This window comes from Heloderma suspectum, chromosome 1, assembly GCF_057233095.1.
Source record: "Heloderma suspectum isolate Gila_16-S chromosome 1, 16-S_ref, whole genome shotgun sequence".
Classification (NCBI taxonomy): Eukaryota; Metazoa; Chordata; class Lepidosauria; order Squamata; family Helodermatidae; genus Heloderma; species Heloderma suspectum.
The window spans coordinates 208,546,698-208,567,937 of record NC_139458.1 but is presented as its reverse complement, the minus strand read 5'-3'; the positions used below and the strand labels follow the sequence as shown (position 1 = coordinate 208,567,937).

Sequence of the window (21,240 nt, the reverse complement as noted above, 5' to 3'; positions counted from 1 at the left end):
AGTATCACAGGCAAGATGGAAAGCATACGGATAGGTCATGACAGATATGGAAGACAGGGAAGTAAATAGACGTCTGGCTGAATGATGTAGCACTGGTTCGTACATAATGCTTAACCATTACTTAATGCTCTATGATTGGGTCTCTTGTGAGCCTTGTGTATTCCCCATCCCCTCTCCTCTTTCGATATGGCTGGGAGAAGATTTAACCATGATTCAGTTTCACTTTCCCTGATTCTTGCCTTTTTGTTATGTACAAACCAGGAATCGAGTTTAAAACAAACTCTAATCAATTGCTAAATAAACCAACCTGAAACTATGGGTTGTTTAGCTGGCTTGTTTAACAAACACATTTATTTTAAACCACCATTCCTGATTGGTACGCAATGACAATTGCATACCAATTGTATGCAATTGTATGCCAGGAATTGTAGAAGCTGAAATGGAATCCTGGTTAAGTCCAGCTGCATGGGAGGAGGAGAAAGGCAGGAGGAGGGCATGCATGAGCCCAAACTTTGCTCAGGCTTGCAGGGGCTCAGCCACATAGTGCTAAATTATGGTTTAGGCTTAGCCTGCAAATGAGGCCATTATGTTAGTCTGCTCTTAGAAAGCAAGATTTAGTCTTGGTCTTGTGGCTGAAAGGTCCATAAGCAATGGGACAGTTCTCCTGTTTACATGGTAATCCTTGCTCTGAGTCAGATTAATGGAAAAATTGAGTATCCAGTAGAATTCAACAATGTACAGAAAGTAGGGGAAATGATGTACAAAAGGTACATCAAGGTAGATCTGATTTCTGACATACAGTCCTCTCTTACAAGGGACTCGGAAACCAGTTGTTGTAATTCTACATCTACTCAACTGCATTACTCAACCTACATTGGTGGGTCTCCCACACCCCATTCACAGGCATAGTCAAATGTTAATCTTTGCAATCTTAGAAATGTGAAACCTAACATTTCCTAGCATCAAGAGGCCACATCAATAAGAAAAAGTGCATCTCTCCATGGCAAAAATTACGATGGGCAACTAAAAATGTGAATGTTCAAGACTTCATGTGTGCCCTGAAATTATCTGTATGCAGAAATTACAAAAATGAATGTCCATGAAATCATTTGGGTTAAACACCAACCCTACTAGGAACTACAATTCAAATGTACCTGAATAACTGTACCTGACATAAATAACTGTACCTGACATTACATGTTGAATTAACCATATTCATGAGTTTTAGAGACAAAATGTTCTCACTGTGAATGTGGATCGTGCAGTCCTAGTGTGCTGGACGGCAGGGTGGATCTCCAGTGATGGGATGTACATTCCTCAATTTTCACAGTAAGATTTTAACCCAGTGGGCTGCAATTTACCTTCAAGTATGTGGTCGGCTATTTTAAAGGCTTCATCCACATTTCCTTGTTCCAGTTTTCGTTGTGGTTCAAAGAATGAATTGTGCTCTATCGCCTCCTGCAGTGGCAGAAGACATGCACAAGTAGTTCAGCACCCCACATGTTCTCTTCCTGAAACCCTTTTTGAAGTAAATGAAGCCCAGGATCCTTTTGGGGAAGCCATGATATTTAAACTGATATAAAAACTGTTATTAATTTGTAATACAGATATGCCCAAAGAAGCCATTTACAGTCTGGTCTATGGCACAATAAAATGAGGACAGTTGTGTTTAAGCCCATGTAGGTCTAGTGACTTTAATGGAATTAAGGGAACAATCTTATGGCCGCTAGTCAGCGGCTAGGCGGCCATAGGATATGTGGTTTTCCAGGGCAGGAATCGACCTCAGAGCCCGCACTCCGAGGTCAGTTCCCTGAGAACCAAACTCCCCCCCACGCATGCTGCCTTGCAGGCAGCGTGGAACAGCCTCTCACTCCACGCTTGGAAGAGGAGTGCAGAGTGGCCAAAATGGGGTATTCCGGAGGGCATTCTGGGGCGGGGAAAGTGGAAATGCCGGTACGACACATCCTATGTGTCGTCCAGCAGCCTCCTCCCCCACTCTGCCTTCCTGCAGCTAGACAGCTGAAAGTGCTGTCTAGACGAAAATGCAGGGCAGGAGGAGCACAGAGGGAATGATCCCCTCTGTGCTTCTCCTGCCCTGCATTGGATAGGTGGTCACCTCCAAGTTCAATCTGCATAGGATTGCGCCCTAAATCAGACAAAATCAAAGTAATCTGATTTAATTCAGTCGTGGACTGACTGAGATACCCATAGCATTACAAGAGTAATAAAAACAACTACAGGCGTGCAGCTGTATTACACAGACAAGAGCAGCGATAAGGAGCAAGTTGTTCTTCACCTGTATAGTCAGGATCACAGGCTCTTGTGGTTCATATTCTATCTTCACTTTTGCAGCAGCTCGTTTCGCATGAACATCTGAATCTGCAATTACCGCACAGACAACCTGACCCACGCAGGTCACCTGAAAAATGCAAGAAACCAGTGGCTTAATTTTGGTCTTACACTTGTTCCACAGAAAACCAATGAATGAGGACAACACACGCGTGCGCAAGTCACCATGATTTCTGAAAGGATGTATCCTATCCTCCACACCAGCACAACACTGCGAGTTGATTCAATATCCGTTCTATGGGGGTGTGCAACTGATTTGTGTGATCAATGTAGCAGGTTAGCAGAACGCTGGCTGCACACTGACGCGCAAACCAAAATGTGGTATCTGCATGGCTGACTGGCGTGATTACTACTACAATCACTCTTCTTGGATCTGTATCACTTCAGGAGCTCATTTATAAAGCTGCAATTTAAACTTTACTTGCTTCCCCCTCGCCCTTCACTAGCCAGGCATAGGCCCACTTCGAAGCTGGCTGCTGCAGCTCTCCCTGGCTTCCAGAACGTCTGCATTATGAGGTGACACCCACTGAAATGCATCCAATTAAAACAGAACTGGAGTATCTGACATCTCAAAATCAGACAGCCAGATTTTGCCGTTTTTGCTGGGCTGTACCATTTCATCCTGCAGAAACTGAATGCTCTCCAATATTAAAAACAGAAGAAAAATCTTTGCTACCTGAGGCTGAGGCAGAATCGCAAATGGTACCTCTGCTGCCCCCCGCAGGGGTGCCATTTGCTATTTGCTTGACCCCAAGTCAAGGTGCATAAGACCCCAGGCTGGTCAGGTTAGTTTGGCACCTGAAGCAGAAAATCCCACAAGTACTTCTCCCTGATCCTGGCAGTAAAAATGTGAGAGTGATAAATTAACTAATAATTTGCTGCTCTTTCATGACACCTTGTCTCAGGGTGCAAGGAGTTTTATATATATGGGAGATGATTCAAACACAAAACCTCACCTGCAGTCTATGGTATAAGGGTCTAGCAAAAGCTGCATACTGCATGTTTCCCCTGGTCATTTAGTTGATTCTGTTTTTTAAAAAAGTTATTCCACCCAGCATAAGTAATTCAGAAATTATCTGATCATTATGAAAAACGTCTGCTCCACCTCAGTTTATCTGGTAGGTGTCATTAATGTATCTGATTTTTTTTTTCTGTATTACTTTATTGACATTTCAAATTATTCCTCTTCTTTTACTTGTAATTGTACTTTCTTCAATTTGTAAAATTAAAAATATTTCAATAACAATACAACTTTTAAAAAAATACCGTGCAAATTGAGCCAAATCAAGAAACGGCAGAGTATAAAAGTTAGGGGGAAGAGAAGGGGGATGGTCTGTAATAAAATCTTAAGACTAATCAATTAACACTTAAATAATAAAACAAAAATCCCTAGCATGTATGTACACTATGCAGAATGAAGTCAATTCCTCTTTAGGTTAACAAAATAATAAAGAAAACGAATTGCCAATGATCAAAAGTGGCTTACCTTTTCTCTGGCAAATATAATATCTGGGACATCATAGTTATAGAACTCATTAGTGGCTGGGACATCCTGAACAGAAATCATATCAACTACACCTGACATCTTGAGGGCTTCTGTGGCATCGATTGATCTGGGAAAACAGTGTGAACCAGTTAACTATCATATACCACTTCACCAGTGCAAACACCATTTACAGGTTGCTGGGGCAGGGTTGGGGAGAAAAGGAGCTGAATGTTAGAATAGGAATGGGGTGGGCTTAGGGGACACTGGGTTGAGAGAGACTAATGGGGCTGGGACACTGAAGTGGGGATGTGGAGCTGGGACTATGGAATGGAGACAGGGGCTGCTGAAGGATGTGGTATGACTGTCATGGCTTCCCCCAAAGAATTATTATTTTGGTGAGCATGCAGCGAATATCCTGTTAGAGATCGCTAGCCCCTTTCGCATAACTAGTCCTCAAGGTTCTCTAGAAAGAAGGAATGACTGTTACATCTGCTCAAGGGCCAAACTATATGTGATGGTAAGTGTGCCTTAGCATTCAATGTGCACATTTTGAAAGAGGAAATTGCATAAGCTGGGGGGACGGGGTAATAATTAACAGGATCAGGGAATGCGTGGAGGGAGAGTTTAATCCCTGCTACAGTCCTGAGGTGGCTGGTGTTTGTCTTGAAGGAGGTGGCCGGTATTTGTTTTGTGGACCTCCAGAGGCTGTTGGACTCCAACTCCTATCAGCCTCAGCCAGTGTGGCCAATTGTCAGGGGTGATTGGCCAGTGTGGCCAATTGTCAGGGGTTTCCCACCTGATACAAAACATGGCTCCCCTCAGTCCAGGCATTGTGCAAGCTCTTGAAGCTACTGCAGGGAGTCAGGGCTGCTTCTGAAAAATTATTTTGTACTCCAAAGCATGCACATCCCTTGTAACACACATGCCCTCTTCATAACTGATATAGGTTATGTGTGTAGGAATGGAAACCCAGTTATGAAGCACCTGAGTACAAAATATTTCACGAGAAGAAGCCTTCAGTGAGGGAAGGAAATGAGAGAGGAGGGTTCTTAAGAATACTTAGAGGGAGTCCTGAGGGCTTGCTGTTAAGATCTGACTCAGTTCTGAACGCAAGGGCTGCCAACCTGGAATGATCTGAAGTACGTAAGACTATAAAGGAAGTCCCTTTGATACCCCTTTATCATCCCTCTAATACGGCATGATCCGAGGAGGAAAAGGGGAACAGGAAGCACTTCTGCTCTTCCATAACACCAAAAGTGAAAATCACTTCCTTTGGAATATCTTGTGTCTGGGCTTCCTGTTGCGGAAGCCCCAAACTAAGGTTAAAGGAGAGAGCATTCCAGGAATCTGCCCAGTAAGCAGCATTCACCTCCAGTTCTGACTTTCTATTTTGCCACCGCCACTCTCAAAACACAAAGGATGAACTTTCCAGAGCTATTTAGAAAAAGAGTTTGCTACATAGAGCTACATACACAATTTTTGCATGGGCTTCAGAACTGGTTACTAGAGCCAAGAAGAGTTCTTCATCCACAGCACGAATGTCGTCACAATAAATAGCTTCCCCTGTGGCATGTTTAATACCGGCCTGGTGCATGACTGCACGTCCTACTGGATCTTGGGCAAGCTGAGCTGGTTCCACAGACTTTTCAGTGAAAAGGTGACCACGTTAAAATAAAAACAAAACAAAAGTAGTCAGGATGTCCCTTTGTTTTAGCCTAGGGTTTTTTTCCATTTACATGCTTCCTCCACCTTCCTACAGCTACAAATAATTGCAGTCATGATTACATATATACCCTAAAATGTAAAAGAGATAATGGCTTAGTACTGCATTCTTTTGGGATAATATTAGAGGCAAAACCACAGACCCAACTGAACCCTGATGTCAGGATCTGGTCTGAAGGCACACGATGCAGCAACTTTACTGAATCTCAGCAACTCTGGGTCTTGAGAACGCCATGCAAGCCACCTAGAGTTCTGTCACAGAAAAAAGGTGAGATATCAATGTACTAACCAAATAAATTATTGGTTTCTTAAGGCAGTGACAGGCAGAAGGTAGGTTGGGATCTACTGGTAGATTTGTGGGTGATTTGGTCTCTCTTCACATCTGAGTCTTTTTAGCGGGATCGTTCTTCTTTAATCATTGGTTTTCATGGGAGCTTTAGATGACACCATTGCTCTCCTGCTGCTCACAACTTCCCCTCCCTCTTTCTGTGTTATCTGAGAACTAGGGATGGCGGAGAATTTCTCCCCGAATCTTTGGGGGGCCGAGCGCCAATGCATTCGGCCCCCCGAAATCGGCAGTGAAATTCTCCGCCCCCCCACCCCCCCCAGGATGGGACTTATCTTTGGCGAATGTCCCTCCCGGCGGCGGGTCACGGCGGCGGTTCGTTGGCCTTTCGTCGGGGGCGGGAGCCGGTCTTCCGACTGGCTGCTGCCGCCGCCATTACAAGGTAAAGTGTTAAAAAAAACCCAAAAACCCTGTGATAGGCTACGTAACGATTAACGTAGCCTATCACGGCTAGATCTCCAAAGTCAGCCGTGATAGGCTACGTAAATCGTTACGTAGCCTATCATGGGTGACTTTGAAAAAAAAAATCGCGTACGCAAATGGCGGCGGCCTATGGGCGCCGCCATTTGCGTTCCTTATTTGGTCCCGGTAGTCTACGTAAAGATTTAAATCTTTACGTAGACTACCGGGACCAAATAAGGAACGCAAATGGCGGCGCCCATAGGCCGCCGCCATTTGCGTACGCGATTTTTTTTTTCAAAGTCACCCGTGATAGGCTACGTAACGATTTACGTAGCCTATCACGGCTGACTTTGGAAATCTAGCCGTGATAGGCTACGTTAATCGTTACGTAGCCTATCACGGGGTTTTGGGTTTTTTTTACTTTTTGTTTCACGGCCGGGGAGACGGGGCGCTTCTCCCCGGCCTGAATTTTGGCTGGGCGAGGCGGGAAGCCTCCCCAACTCGGCCTGAATTTCAGCCGGGCGAGGCAGGACGGCTCCCCCCCCTCGCCTGAACTTCGGGGGGAGAAGCGACGCGCCTCCCCCCCACCGCGAAGCACCCCTGCGAAAAGGTAAGTGACTTTCATACATCCCTACTGAGAATGGGGAAACCCTGGCATTTTCTGTGCTTGCGACTGAAATTGCCATTTCCTCCCTGCTGTGCAGTTCCCCTTTAGCACTTTCTCCCGCTTTGTGTGGGCATGTGCTAGGGGGTGTTGCTGGCTGGTGTTGAATAACACTGTCATGACAACAAATTGGTGGGAAGTGGGGGCAGGTCACTGACTGGGCTTTGGGTGACCGTTTCTGCCTCTCTCCCATTCCACCACGGACTCCGAGATCCCCTGGAACACAGCAATGCTTACTTCTGAGTAAACTCATTGGCTGAAAGGCTTTCCTTTCCTGGGGGTAAGTGCCATTGAAATCTGTGTGACTTGCTTCTGAGTAGGCATGCATAGCAGTACATTGTAAGTCCACTTACAGTAGCAGTCTTAAGGTCTCTCATCCCCTTCAATGCATTTACTTGGAACCTCCCCCTCCCACTGACTTCACTGACTGCTTCTTCTCCCCTTTGCTCACCAGTTTGATGGGCTTTTTTCCTCCCAGGGTGGATGGGGGAGTCTCCCTTCTCAGCCATGCAGGAGAAAGGCTTGACAGTTAGGATTTCAATGGGTATTAAAAGTGCCTTCTCCCCTGAATAAATTCATCATGCAAAGCTTGGAATGGTAATTTTTAATAGTTTCCTTTTTGGGTGTGGAGTTGTTTTAAATAAGGTAGAAATGCTGAGGTGGTTTTCCATAGTACTCCCTCCCACCTAGCCAGCCACTGTCTCTTCTCCTAGCCCACTTTGCAGGATCATTGGGAAGCCAGAATAAGGGGGAAGAGCAACAACAGTCCGGGGGGGGGGGGGAAGCAAGCCGGGTCTAATGAAGAAGGCGTCCCCGTGAAGCAGTCTCTGTGGGGCAGAGGGCTGCAAGGGATGGCTTGGTGCCTTGACTGTATACAGGTCCGTTTCTGGATTTCTTACTTCTGTAGTTGGGAACCCAGAAATTGGTATACCTTTCAACCTCAGTAGTGCAAGCAATGTACTGCATTTAATTCCATCACACACTGATATATTTAGCAGAGAAGGACTAGCAGCGCCAGCAACCTTGGGGTAAGCCACTGGGAAGACTCTCTCCCTCGGAGGGGATCAGCTCCCACAGCCCGCTATCCAGGTCACTTCCGACTTCCCTCCTGCTGTGGAGGAGTGGAGGGGTGGGGCGGAGCCATTAAACATGTTACATGAACCAACGATGGGAGGGGAGGGGGTATGGAGCCAGCAGCCCCCTTCTGTCCTGATTCTTCCTTGCAGCTCGGCCCAGCCATGAAAAGATATAATTTGGAGGGACATGCTATGAGAGATGCCTGTATACAGGGCCAGTCTAAATCTCAGAAAGAATCAGGAATCAAAAGGAATGGTTTGTAATGGAATAAAGTGCCAGGTGTGAAGAGAATGGACTGGCAAGTGTTTCTGACTCCTAACAGCTTAACAATAGGAAATAAAATTAAAAGTGCTTTTTTTTTTTAAATTACTATGCCAAGTCTTGTGCAAATTGCTTATATCTTAGCCTCAGTGCTCCTCACCTGTAAAATATTCATTGGTTGCCTTTGACCAGGTTTTTATGCAGCTCTACTGGACACTTTGAGTATTCTTGATCCGTACTAACTCAGATGTAGATAAGAATTTGTATATACGGGGTAAGGCTCATGAAATGTTGTAGGCAACTGACTTCAATTCAGCCCCCACTCCCCAGTTTTGCACCTGGCTCTGGTTTGTGGATCTTGGAGTTCTAGTAAAAAAACAAGTAGATCCCACAAGCCTGAAGTCTGCCCAACCCAAAAAATGGTGCTCAAGGCAGCTAACAATAAAATACTGATTTTAAAACTTTAATTAAAGCATAATATAACATAAAAACAGTGCGTAACATAAAAATAAATTAACACAAGAGCATAACATAAAAACAAATAAACTAAAAACACAACTAAAAACACAACAAAATAGATAGCTCCCAACCAATTAAAAAAAAAACCTTTGGCAACAGATCAGCTTATATGTCAAAATCCTGCCTGAACAGACATATATTTCCCTGCTGGTGGAGGGACAACAGAGAGGGGGCCAACCTAGCCTCCTGCAGAAGGGAGTTCCAAATGTAAGTGAATGAGGCATGATGTTCCACATGAAACACCCAGTGTGGAAGCTGCTCAGGTTTTCAATATATACCTTTGGAAAGCTGTATTGGCTCCCAGCATTGCTGTTTCCTAACACCAACCATCAAGCCTTCTTTTGAACAGTGACATCAATAATGGCTCTCTGGAACTCTATGCTGCTGCAGATTTGTAAGTTTCATAGTAAAACTTCTCATTTCATGCCTCACCACAACAGATTAAGTTTACTAATCTATCCAGGCTGAGTAGGCGATAGTAGGGATGTCAGAGAATTCCGCCACAGATCTCGGGGAGGCCGAATACCAGCGCATTCGGCCCCCCGAAATCGGTGGCGGAACGGTCTGCCCCCCCCCCCGGGACGAGACTTACGTGGGGCGGATCTTCCTGGCGGCAGCGGCTCCGGAGGTGGCTCCGGCAGTGGTTCAGCGGCGGCTGCGGCGGCCGGTCTTCTGACCGGCTGCCACCGCTGCCATTTCCAGTTTAAAAAAAAAAAAAGGACGTGATAGGCTACGTAAAGATTTACGTAGCCTATCACGGCTAGGTTTAAAAGAAAACCGTGATAGGCTACGTAAATGTTCACATAGCCTATCACGGCTGACTTAAAAAACAACAACGCGCATACGCAAATGGCCCGCTACGCTATTTGTGTTCCACTTATTTTCGCTGTCTTAGTCTACGTAAATCTTGACGTAGATTAAGATGTGCCAAAATAAGGAACGCAAATGGCGGCGGCCGTGGCCGCCGCCATTTGCATACGCGCGTTGTTGTTGCTGTTGTTGTTTTTAAGTCAACCGTGATAGGCTATGTAAACATTTACGTAGCCTATCACGGCTGACTGCAGGGACACAAACGGCAGCGGCTATGGCCGCCGCCATTTGCGTCCCTGCTAGCCAGCGGCCGGATGTCCGGCTGCTGGCGGAGCCGGCCAGCGGCTCCGCAGAAACCCTGCGGAGCACAGCTGGCCAGCCAGAATTCCGGGGTGGGGGGAGGAACGGAGCACCTCCCCCCCATCCAGGATTCTGCGGGGAGGGACGGAGCGCCTCCCCCCCCACCATCAACATAATCCGCAAAAGGTAAGTGACTTTCGTACATCCCTAGGCGATAGATCATATATTAAGCTAAATCGAATTTAACGTTTGGGGAAGTCAAAACCTGAACTCACTGAACCTCCTCAAAACCATCATTTTAAGAGAATGCCATCTGTGTAATAATGGGGACTACTCAAGTAATGCTACTGACCTGGTACTTTTGCAAACTCTGGGGCATTTTGGTACAGAAATGTTCAAGGGCACTTGCATAATTCCCTGGGATATCAGGATACTGACTGGGATACTGAAAGAAGGTGATTTTAGTCACATTTTTAAAAAAGGAAACATTGAAATGTAATTAAAACCCAACTGTAGATTAAAAATACACATGTATGATAACATATAATTTGCTGACTTTCTATAACAGTTCTTGAATGCTTAAAAAGAGTAAGAACATAAGAAGAGCTAAGAACATAAGTAAGAACATAAGATGGATCAAACCAGAGGTCTATCTAGTCCAGCATTCTGTTCCACTGTGGCCAACCACATGCCTATGGGAAGCCCACAAGCAAAACATGAGCACCATTATAGCACCCTCCTGCTTGAATTCCCCAGCAACTGGCATTCAGAGGCATAGTGGAGGCAATATGTAGCCTTCATGACCAATAGCTGCTGCTACAAAAATATCATGTTACTATTTTATTTATTTGCTGGTTTCATTTATGTTCTCCCTTTCTTCCAAGATGCTCACGGCAGCGTAGGTGATCCTCTTCCTCTGCATTTTATCCTCAACACAACCCTGTGAGGGAGGTTAGGCTGAGAGTCAGTAGCTGGCCCAAAGCCACCCAGTGAGCTTCATGGCCGAGTGTGGACTAGAACCCGGGTCTCCCAATCCAACATTCTAAACCACTGCGCCACACTGGCTTTCACTTATACACAGTGGATAGTATCCAACACTGCACCACCGCTCTAATGTAAATGATGTTGTCCCAATGAAAACCATCCCTAGTGCAACTAACAATTACAGGTATCCAGGGAAGAGTGGGAGGTGCGGCTGAGGCGATCCTCGCCTCTGCTGCGCCTCCCATTCTTCATTTCAGCTAGATGGTCCTTTTTGCTCATCTAGCTGAAGTGTCGCGGAGGGAAAGGAAAGGGGTCTTGAGAGGCCTCAGGATGCGGTGTAAGCCGGCCTCTCCAGTCCCCTCCCTGCCCATCGGAACATCTCCTCAACCTCTCTCCAAGGTTGCTTTTGTGACCTCAGAGAGGCAGCTGGCATGGTTCTCTCCATGCTGGCCGTGAGGGGGCGGTGGCAGGGAGCTCGGATTCCTGGGTCTGAGGTCAGAGCACTGTCTCTGACCTCAGATCCAGGAATTCGAAATACCAATCCCCCCCCGCCCCACCCTGTACTCTGTCTAGGGGCCATAGGATTGTTTCCTTAACAATTTATTACTCTGTAAATAATAGGAGAGCTAACGAGAAATAATAGAACTCACTCCCTTCCTTTAACCGTCTTGCCATTTGATTCTATCAAAGGAGCCTACCAAATTACTGAGGGTTGTTTTCACAACTTCTCCCTAAGTTTTGGTAGTATGGTCATTCAATCTGCTAATATATCCCTGCTCAGAATTAATCAAATATATGACAGTATGCCACTCCAGGTACCATTTGACCATAGAGAATGCGTGATAAATACCCAAACAAAAAATCCAATAAGTAAGTCATCTTAAATCCAAGCAATTTGGCTTTAAACAGTTTGTGGATCAGGCTGCTTACATACAAATGCAAAACACAGAAACCCATGCAAAGCAACAGAGCAAAACATTACCATGATCTTCAATGACTGCAGCACCTCCAGGTAGAATTTGAAGATGAAACTAACAATGAGAGTTCTTTTGTACTCTGCTTTGCCACCCGGAGCTGAGCTTGGGAGAATTTCTTTGAGTACTGTTTTGCAAGCTTCATCTAGCATCTGCTCATCCCATAGTCTGGCAAAATAATAAATACATCCACTAGACAGGTGTGAGTGTATCAGTCACAAGTAGTCATATTAGTGAGAACCTTACTATTGATTTCTCATGGTAGCATAGTGCTTAAATGCACGGTTTGATCCTGAGAGTTGTTATTCCAACTAGTTGCCTTGGTAAAAGAAAAACGAAACCTTAATGAAGCAAAAATCTTTTACTTCTAAATGGACAAAAACATTTGTACTGCAGAAAACTGTCATTGTAAGTTATGTACGTCATGATATTTTGAAGACCATCAAGCTAAAACACATTTAGGGTGCAATCCTATGCAGATAGGCAGCCGCCTCCGAACTTGGATGCAACCGCCTATCCAGTGCAGGGCAGGAGAAGCACGGAGGGGATCGTTCCCTCCACACTTCTCCTGCCCTGCATTTGTGACTAGACAGCCGATTTCAACTGTCTAGCCATGGGGGGGGTTGAGCGGGGGAGGAGGCTGCTAGTGAACACATAGGATGTGTGGTACTAGCATTTCCGCCTTCCCCGCCCTGGAACACCCCGTTTTGGCCGCTCCGCGCTCCTCTTGCAAGCGTGGAGCATGGGGTCATTCTGTGCTGCCTGCGAGGCAGCGTGGAAGGGGGAAAGGTTGGGTCTCCAGGAACCGACCTCAGAGCATGGGCTCTGAGGTCAGTTCCCAGAAAACCAGTTATCCTATGGCTGTGTAGCCACTGACTAGCGGCCATAGGATTGCTCCCTTAATCCTTTTTCAGAAGCCTCTTTTTTTTTTGTACTTAATTCTTCTCCCCTTTCTTCCATCCTAACACAAAAACTGCATTCTTCCCAAGATCCAGGAGTTCTTTGACACATGACCCCTGCCATAACCTCTATAAAGAATAGCAATCTGATCATGACAGGTAAAGAGGTGAAATTATCACTAATTGTTACTGGCTAGTCTGAAACAATCTCCTGTGGTGAGGAGATGACTCAACGTCCATGTTTCTTCTCCAAACATTCAATGGAGTGCAAACATGCTAAGCACACTGGTGCAATTCATGGGCTTATTGAACCTAATGAGGCCCCTAAACAGTGAGAATTAACTACATTTTTGGGGGAGGATCTTCACAACAACAGAATGAGAAGCATACTGGAGTATTACCCGGATGTTCATGGAACTGGCTCTGATCCGTTAGGGACACATAAAGCAAGATAAGCCAAGTGTTCCGTACCTTTAAAATCTGGTTTTCAGCACTTGAAAGGAACATACTTCGGTGGGGGAAGGGGGAGAGTAGAACTGAATGTCATCAAACTGGCAGGGGCTGCTCAACCAATGAGAGAGGCTTGTTTCTTGCCCCTGTCCAGGCTCCCCACTGCTACTACGTTATGAATGGAGAGCAACTAATTTTCCCCGTGTCTGCAGGTTTCCCTGAAGAAACCAAAATCCCCAGTTCTCCAGTGCAGCATCTGAAGGCTCCCAAGAGCTCCCCCCGCACCCCAATTTTACTGCATCCCAGCAATCTGCTACGGAGTTGTTGCTCCCACACCAGATCATTACTGCGATAAAGCGATTGAGCAGAGAAAGGCCTTTACATAACAGAAAAACTACAGAAGCACAACATCACAATAGTGATTTAAGAGAGCAACAGAGGGGCGAAACAGCACTGTAGGGAAAGTTAGCCTTTAACCCTTTCACTGCAGGGAAGCAAGATTTATTTCTTACTTCTGAGTAAACATGCACAGAAGGGGGGATATGTTAAAGATTAAAAGCAGGCTACCTAAGGTGAATGAATGTCCCCGCTACTGCAGTAATGTGAGTGGTCACTGCTGCACTCCTGGGGATTTTCTCAGTGGGAAAAAACTACTTCCATTGGGGAAACAAGAGGGAATAGGGCACCCCACCCTCTTGAGGACATCACTGCCAAGTCATCAAGGGCTGCCCAGGATTTAGTGCAGGGGGGACATGGCACACTGCGGTAAAACCACCAGGGAGCCGCTTTCAGTAAAAAAGTTGGAGTAAAAGCTTTTTCAGAAACTGCAGCTTTTCAAGAGGGAAACAGCCGCTTGGCAGTGGATCGGCGACGCCATCATCTGTTGCAAAGGAATTCAGACCAGTATAACTTCGCACTATAATCGCTCATGAAGACCTGAGGTTCTTACTTGGGAAACTGGAACTGCTGTTCTCAGCACAAACCCAAACTGGGGGGGTGGGAAGCTAGAATCTGGATGAGCCTTTGCCCTGAAGACTGCCAAGCCTACAGGAAATTGCACAGTACCTCCCAGTGAGCATCCGGCACGTTTGCGTTGCTGCGACTGTAGTGGGGCCAATGCCTCCACAGAAGATGCTGAAGTCGCTGATGATGTTGCAGCCTTTTTCAAAAAGGACCCTCATTCCTGCATTAGCAATGGGTAGAGCGTTCTCCCGCCGTGTGGCCTGTCGGAACGCTGATACAAACTCACCCTGAGGGGTGGGGGGAAATGAAAATGAAGGAAGGAATGAGCTGGGCCATAACAGTTTGAAATGACATCTTTTAGTCAAGAACATTCAACGACTTTCAGGTATTATTGTTCATTTTGAGATATACCCTTTAAAAAAATCTATGTTTATTTTTCATAGTAAAAACACAGCCAAATTATAAAAGCACATCACAACAGTGTAAAAAGTAATTCAAGTTAATGTTCTGAAATGTTGCATTCCAACGCATTACAAATAAAGTGCGATTTCCCAGATATCTATTGAGTCATGTGGTCTGCCTTCTCCAAGACAAAAGGTACAATTGAATTCTATGCCTGTTCAGTGTTCAGGCAGAAAGAAGTCCTACAACTCCCAGTATTCCCCAATCAGCCATGCTGGCTGGTGAATGCTGGTAGCTGTAGGACTTTTTTCTGCCTAAACAGGCATAGGATTACACCCATAGACATTTTGTCATCAAAGCTACATCCCAGATCCTAAATGAATCAGTTTTCCAGTGTTGGTGCTGCTTTTCCATTTGTGTTTGATCACATGTAGTGAAGCTGTCAATCCTTTCCTCATTGGCGTTGCAATGTGCCCCTGGCTCATACCTCCCATCACTTCATGAACAGGCAAGCCTGTGCTAAATACAAGAGACAGAGATATCCTGCATTGATAGCACTACAAGAGACAAATATGACCTTAACAGCTACCTTTCCCAGCCTCCCTCTGTCTGTCTGTCTGCCTGTCTGTCTTTCATTCATTCAAAATATTTTTGGGCCACCTTTCAGGGCAAAAGCCCACCCAAGGCAGTGTACAACAATAAAAAACATAACACTAATACAATACTAAAAATGATTTTTAAAAATACAATAAAACAGTAAGAACACAATAAAATGGTAATAAAAACCAACAACAAAACCAGCAGTAAAATCAGCAACAGCAGCAATCATATCAGAAGGCCAGAGTTAAATAATATTTTCAAGGCCTTCTTAAAAGCCTGCAATAATGGAGCATGGCAGGCCCCCAATGGCAACTTATTCCAGAGGTGTGGGGCCACTGCAGAGAAGGCCCTCTCACATGTGGTCAACCGCTCTTACAGGTGGGCAAATGAGAAGGGCCTCGCTTGCTGATCTTAAAGTGTGGGCAGGCCTTCTATCCTCTAAAAACAAAATGGGCATATAGACAGAGAAGCAGGGGGATTTGTGGAGATAATTTCAGAATAAACAGTTTAGCAAGCTTTTAGCAGGGACTGGAAAAAAAGCTGTCTAAGGACAGTACCTATAGATCAGGAGTTCGCACTGAGGCACCCCACCAGGATCCTGGAGTGTGCCCACGATTAGCTTTTTCCCAGTGGATTTTGCTCCATTGCCCTTATTAGAGGTAGGGAAAAGGGTGCCCTGCCAAAAAGGGCTTGTGGGGGGGGGGGGACAGGGTCCTTGGTGGTTGGTGGGCTCTCCCCCCCAAAGCTGTTTTTTTTTTTTTTGCAAAGGACCCTTTCTCCCAGCTCTATTAAAATCAATGGAACAATTTTGCTCCATAGACTTTTAATAGAGCTGGGGTAAAAGGCCCCTGTCAAAAAATAATTTTGAGGGAGGGGAAGCCCACCCCCTATCAAAGATCCTTGGAGTAACAGGGTCCTTGGTGGTGGTGGGGCTTTCCCCTCCTCTACTCCCATCAGGAAGGCCTGGCGTGCTATGGTCCATGGGGTCATGAAGAGTCGGACACGACTGAATGACTGAACAACAACAACAACTCCCATCACGCTAGCGAGACATTGGATGTAACTTTTTATAAACAGCTTAAGTTGGAGTTTTACTTATTCTGTTTGTTTAAAGACACTTGCATGGTAATCTTAATGGTTTTAATCAGGGTTAAATGCATGTTTCAGGAAGCTGAACTGCAACTGACTAAGCAAATGAAAATAAGGGATTCTTTCCCTAATTCTTCTCTGTATTATTTTAGTCTACATTGAAAAGGTTGAATTCCTGTCATATCAGTCTCAGAGAAGCTTCTAGTTTTGGAAATAAGTTTGGGAGACTCACTGATGTCTCCCCTAGCTACCTACTGCAGCCAATTCCATTCCAATTCTTCATAGAAAGTGGAGTGGAGCATTCGCTGTTCCAGATGGCTCACCGTCCTGGAGCTCTTGAAGCAAGAGGTGTCGCCTCTGGTAATCCCATTGCGATAGCATCACTTTGCCCTTCCATTCTTTCTATAAGATTTTAACACAGGGTTGGGGAACCTGTGGCCTTCCAGATGTTGTTTGACTCCAACTCCCATCATCCCCAGCTAGCATGGCTGATTTTTGGGGTGATGGGGCTTGTAGTCCAACAACATCTGGGGGGCCACAGATTCCCACCCCTGCTTTAACATCATGAATGCATTGTGTTCAAGCCCCCCAAACAATCCAAACATCACAGAATATTCACTGCTGTTAGACTATGCAAGTTGTGGATTGCGATCTAATTAGTTTTTACATTTTAATTGTTCCTAGAGAAAGAAACAGAAAAAGAAGCTTACCTTCCTAGAATGTGGAATTCGAACAGACACTAGGATCTCCTCTGGTTCAAGAGTATTTTTTCCAAATCCATCAGCAAAAAGGTGACTCAGAGGAATCTGTCGCAGTGTCCCTAATGGAGAAAAGTAATATCCACACAAATGAATACCAAGCAGTTCAGAGAAAACCCTGCGTGATCCTTTGGGCTTACTGGTGTGGGCCTTTCTGCACTATTTTTCCATGCAGACTGGAGATGTAGACTGAAGAAACGCAAAGCAATTCTAGTGTTTTCTTCCTTAACTTACAAAAGTAACTTATCTTCTACAACCATTAAAGATGAACAACAGAGGTAATTTCTACATCATTCAAAAGAAATGAGGATGTTTTGTGGAGTTTCACTGACTCACTCCTGCTCCGCAATATATCTCAAAAAGTAAGAGTGAAAGGATGGATAGCATACAACCTGGTTTGCAAAGAAGGTATGCCAATGCCAGAAATACTTTCATACATGTGTCTTCTCTTCAAAACAAGAAGCGTGAATTACACATCTGACATAACACAGTCAAGCAACTCAAGATAAGTCTGTCTCCTGAGATCACCACACCTCTGTCTTTTTAAAAGTAATGTGAGAAGCATTGCTAAGGGTCAAACTACACATTACATTAAATACATCCTTGCATTTGTGTGCACCTGGTTTTTTTTTTTCCTTTTCAAAGTACCAACTATGGGGCACCTGAACCAGATTCAGAACTATAGGTGAAGGGGGTTCATGCACAATGTGGTCCTAATGAAACACCCCACCACCAAAAGCTGCAATTTACCTCAGGAAGGAAGCTGCTGTTGGCACCAATAACATTTCTCTAGTAGATTAAACAGGGAGCAGTTAACTCAGCTAGCAAATAAATTAGGTTATCTAAGCCTTTGGAGCAGCTTCCCACAACCTAGTGCCCTCCAGATGTTTGGGACTTCAACTTCAATCAGCCCCAGCTAGACTAGTCAATGATCAAGAATACTGGGACTTGAGTTCAAAACATCTGGAGGGCACCAGGTTGGGGAAAGCTGCTTCAGAGTGAAACGGAATTTCAGTCCTCACTAGGATATTTGCTAATTGGTAAAAAGAATATACCAGCACCTTACAGTTCCTTACCAAGAGAAGGATTTTAGTGAAAGGAACAAAGAGATTTGGAGGCAAGATATGACTAAGGCTACAATCATATACTGTCTTACTTGGGAGTCGAGTAAGCCTCATTGAACTCAGTCGGGTTTACTTCTGAGTAGACCTGTATAGGCTTGTGCAGCAGTGCTCATACTCCCTCTGCTGGTACAAGGAAGGAATCCTCAAATGCAACAATCTTAGCTATACCAGTATTCCCAGCTCCCCCAAAGGCATTGCCTGAAACTGGCTTTCTAGGGCTCTACAGTGGGTTCCAAATGTATATTAAAAAACAAGATCTGGAAGGTCTGAATCATACCTAATGATGGTAAATGAGATACTGAAAATGTTTTTGATCCTACCTTGTGATGCCACATTGAGGATACAGTTGCCAGCTGCTAGAATAGGATTGATGTCCGATGTTGAAAGTCTGCTTATGATATTTCCTCCAAAGGACTTTTTTTAAAAAAGGTGTGGGGGGGAATAATGCAATTTGAATACAGCAGAGTAAATGCTTACTAAATCAGTATTAAATTAAAGATGAAATCACCTTATATTTGTTTAAGGGAGGAATGTCAGAAAATGTTTATGGCATGAAATCTGGAAACTATTTGCGGCTTACTGGGATAAACTGTATGTTGCCTGTTTCTGAAACTTATGTAATGATTTGGCATTAATTTTAAAACTAATGATACATAAACAGTCTTAACCGGAGTAAAAGAAAGCAAGCCAAACAGGAGAGACACATACTGTCTGTAATACTGCCATGCCAATAATCCTATACATACTTATATGGGAGTAAATACCATTGAACTCAGCAAGGCTTACTTCTGACTAGACATACATAGGAGTCTGCTGTAAGGCTGTTTTCTTTTATACCCATTTGGGAGGAAATCCCATTGAATTTAGGTGAATTTACTTCTGAGTAAGCATGCAGAGGATTGAGCTGTAAGCAGCTACTGTTTACCATGTGGAGTGGATTGCTGCTTACAGGATGTACATACACGAATACCAATATTTTCAGCTGTTAATTTGTTATTTCAATTAAATAAACATACAGCCACATTCCGGATTTGCTGTCCACCCAGGGTTTTTAACTGTTGCAAGAGTGCACAGAATATCTTGGTCTTCTCTACTGGAAGTTCTGATATAGCATTTGTCAGAATGTCTTTCACTAGGGTCAGGCTACAGGCTGCCCCGAGTATTAGTCCTGAAAAGAGTGAAACATGAGCATCACTTTAAAGATATAGGTTTCAACTTTATACAGTTTATACTCCTTCACATCTTTAAAGTAGTAATAAGCCGGGCAGGAGAGAAAATAGTTTTACCATGATTACTAATTTAAGGTATGAGACATATAGTATCTCAGTTTAAAACTATCTTTATGTACCGATACAAGGTGTACAGAATTAAACCTGTATGCACAATAATTGTGCAACGTAAGGAGTAGCAGAAGTAATGGGCATTCAGTCTGATGAATGGCAATCAGGTCTTATGATCAGTGGCCACTGGCATCAATGGCATTTACTTTCAGTAAGTGTACTTAGAATTCACAAGTAAAGCTGATGTAATATTTCTTTATTTAAAAGATTTATAGGCTGCCTTTAAGAATAAAACCCCTTAAATACCAAGTTATCACTAGAGAAATATGAATCTGTGTAGCAATAACAACACTTCTATTGGTAGTTATGGCACTAAAGCAGAGGTCTCAAACTAATCCTAAATACACTTACTTGCAAGTAAGTAGCAGAGCATTTCAATAAATATGTTTGGGTTGAGTCTGATAACGTGCTTTAAACGGGAATTGGGCTATTGACTGTCAATGGCAACTAGTCATGACAGCTATATGCTACATTCCATATCAGAGGCAGTACGCCTCTGAATGCCAGGTGCTGAGGAACATCACCAGGAGGGTGGTCTTGCACTCGTGTCCTGCTTGTGGGTTTCCCGTGGGCAGCTGCTTGGCCACTGTGTGAACAGAATGCTGGACTGGATGGACCCTTGGTCTGAGCCAGCAGGGCTCTTCCTATGTTCTTATCTTCTTCTGTTTTTATGTGGCATAAAGGTACTGAAGACTGAACATTTTGCCAGAGCACTGAGGCAGGGGTAGTCGAGGGCAGTGTTTGAAGGCAGTATTCTTTTTAACAAATTAAGGGTGCAGACAGACTTAGGGAGCAATCCTATGGCCACTAGACACTGTCTAGAGCAGAGCTTTCCAAACTTTTCATGTTGGTGACACACTTTTTAGACATGCATCATTTCGTGACACGGTAATTCAGTTTTACTAGCAAACCGGAGGTTAAACTAACCTGTTATAAGAGATACGGACACATACATAAATTGTAATAACAAAATGTATGGGGATAGAACATATCTCATGAAAACCTTTCATTTATATTTTTAAAAATATATGATTTGTAAGATAATAACATACATTGTTGTCATTTATGAGTAACAGTATGTAAACATGTGCAAGAAAATTTGAAAAATAAATTAACTAAACTATTTACAATACATATTAGGACACATAGGCCCAGGTAGGAGCTCAGCTGCAAAAACACATGAAGTAGAGAAGCAAAAGTCCAACAAAAATGGTGTAAATATATATGTCTCACTACAAGGCTATATTGCTGTAAATATTTGCAATGTAGATATTTCAATGCAGATAATGCAGAGAGTTCCAGCACTCTCCGGTGGTACACTGCCAGCGGATGGTTAATCCACAATTAAGTCCGCAAAGGGCGCGCTCGAAATCTCGCAGGTCTGGTGGCCGCTGCCACTTCTCCGCGCCGGCATCGGCCAAGCTCTGCTCCCAGGGCGGCGCCTCCCCTCCCCTCTCTTCGCCCCACGCCTCTACCTCGCCGTACTGCTCCAACACCGCCAATCACTTGCGCCCTACGTCAAGACGCCACACGACCCTAAAGCAGCTAATGTTAAAGCAGCTAAGGCTTAGCTGCTAAGCCTTAGCAGCTAAGCTGCTTTAACATTAGCTGCTTTAGGAAGTTCCAGGGGAGGGGCCAAGGGAAGCAAATGCGAGTAAGGGAGCTCCGCGGTGCCCTTCCGCACAATTTTCTGCATTTCGCACGACACACCTACACACTGC

The 21,240-nt window shown here is 44.5% G+C and overlaps 1 protein-coding gene across 1 annotated transcript in view; it reads right to left on the bottom strand.

The window, feature by feature from the left end:
* The window catches only part of LOC146358672 (aldehyde oxidase 1-like), a 118,798-nt gene that overhangs the window by 67,010 nt on the left and 30,548 nt on the right, over positions 1-21,240 (bottom strand). The window contains exons 11-20 of the mRNA XM_084817116.1: positions 19,196-19,347; positions 18,500-18,593; positions 17,008-17,117; positions 14,309-14,493; positions 11,903-12,062; positions 10,289-10,381; positions 5,308-5,477; positions 3,836-3,962; positions 2,297-2,419; positions 1,362-1,458 (exon numbers count right to left, since the gene is read on the bottom strand). Of these exons, the coding sequence (XP_084673242.1) occupies positions 1,362-1,458; positions 2,297-2,419; positions 3,836-3,962; positions 5,308-5,477; positions 10,289-10,381; positions 11,903-12,062; positions 14,309-14,493; positions 17,008-17,117; positions 18,500-18,593; positions 19,196-19,347 (1,311 nt within the window). The remainder of the gene's footprint in view (positions 1-1,361; positions 1,459-2,296; positions 2,420-3,835; positions 3,963-5,307; positions 5,478-10,288; positions 10,382-11,902; positions 12,063-14,308; positions 14,494-17,007; positions 17,118-18,499; positions 18,594-19,195; positions 19,348-21,240) is intronic.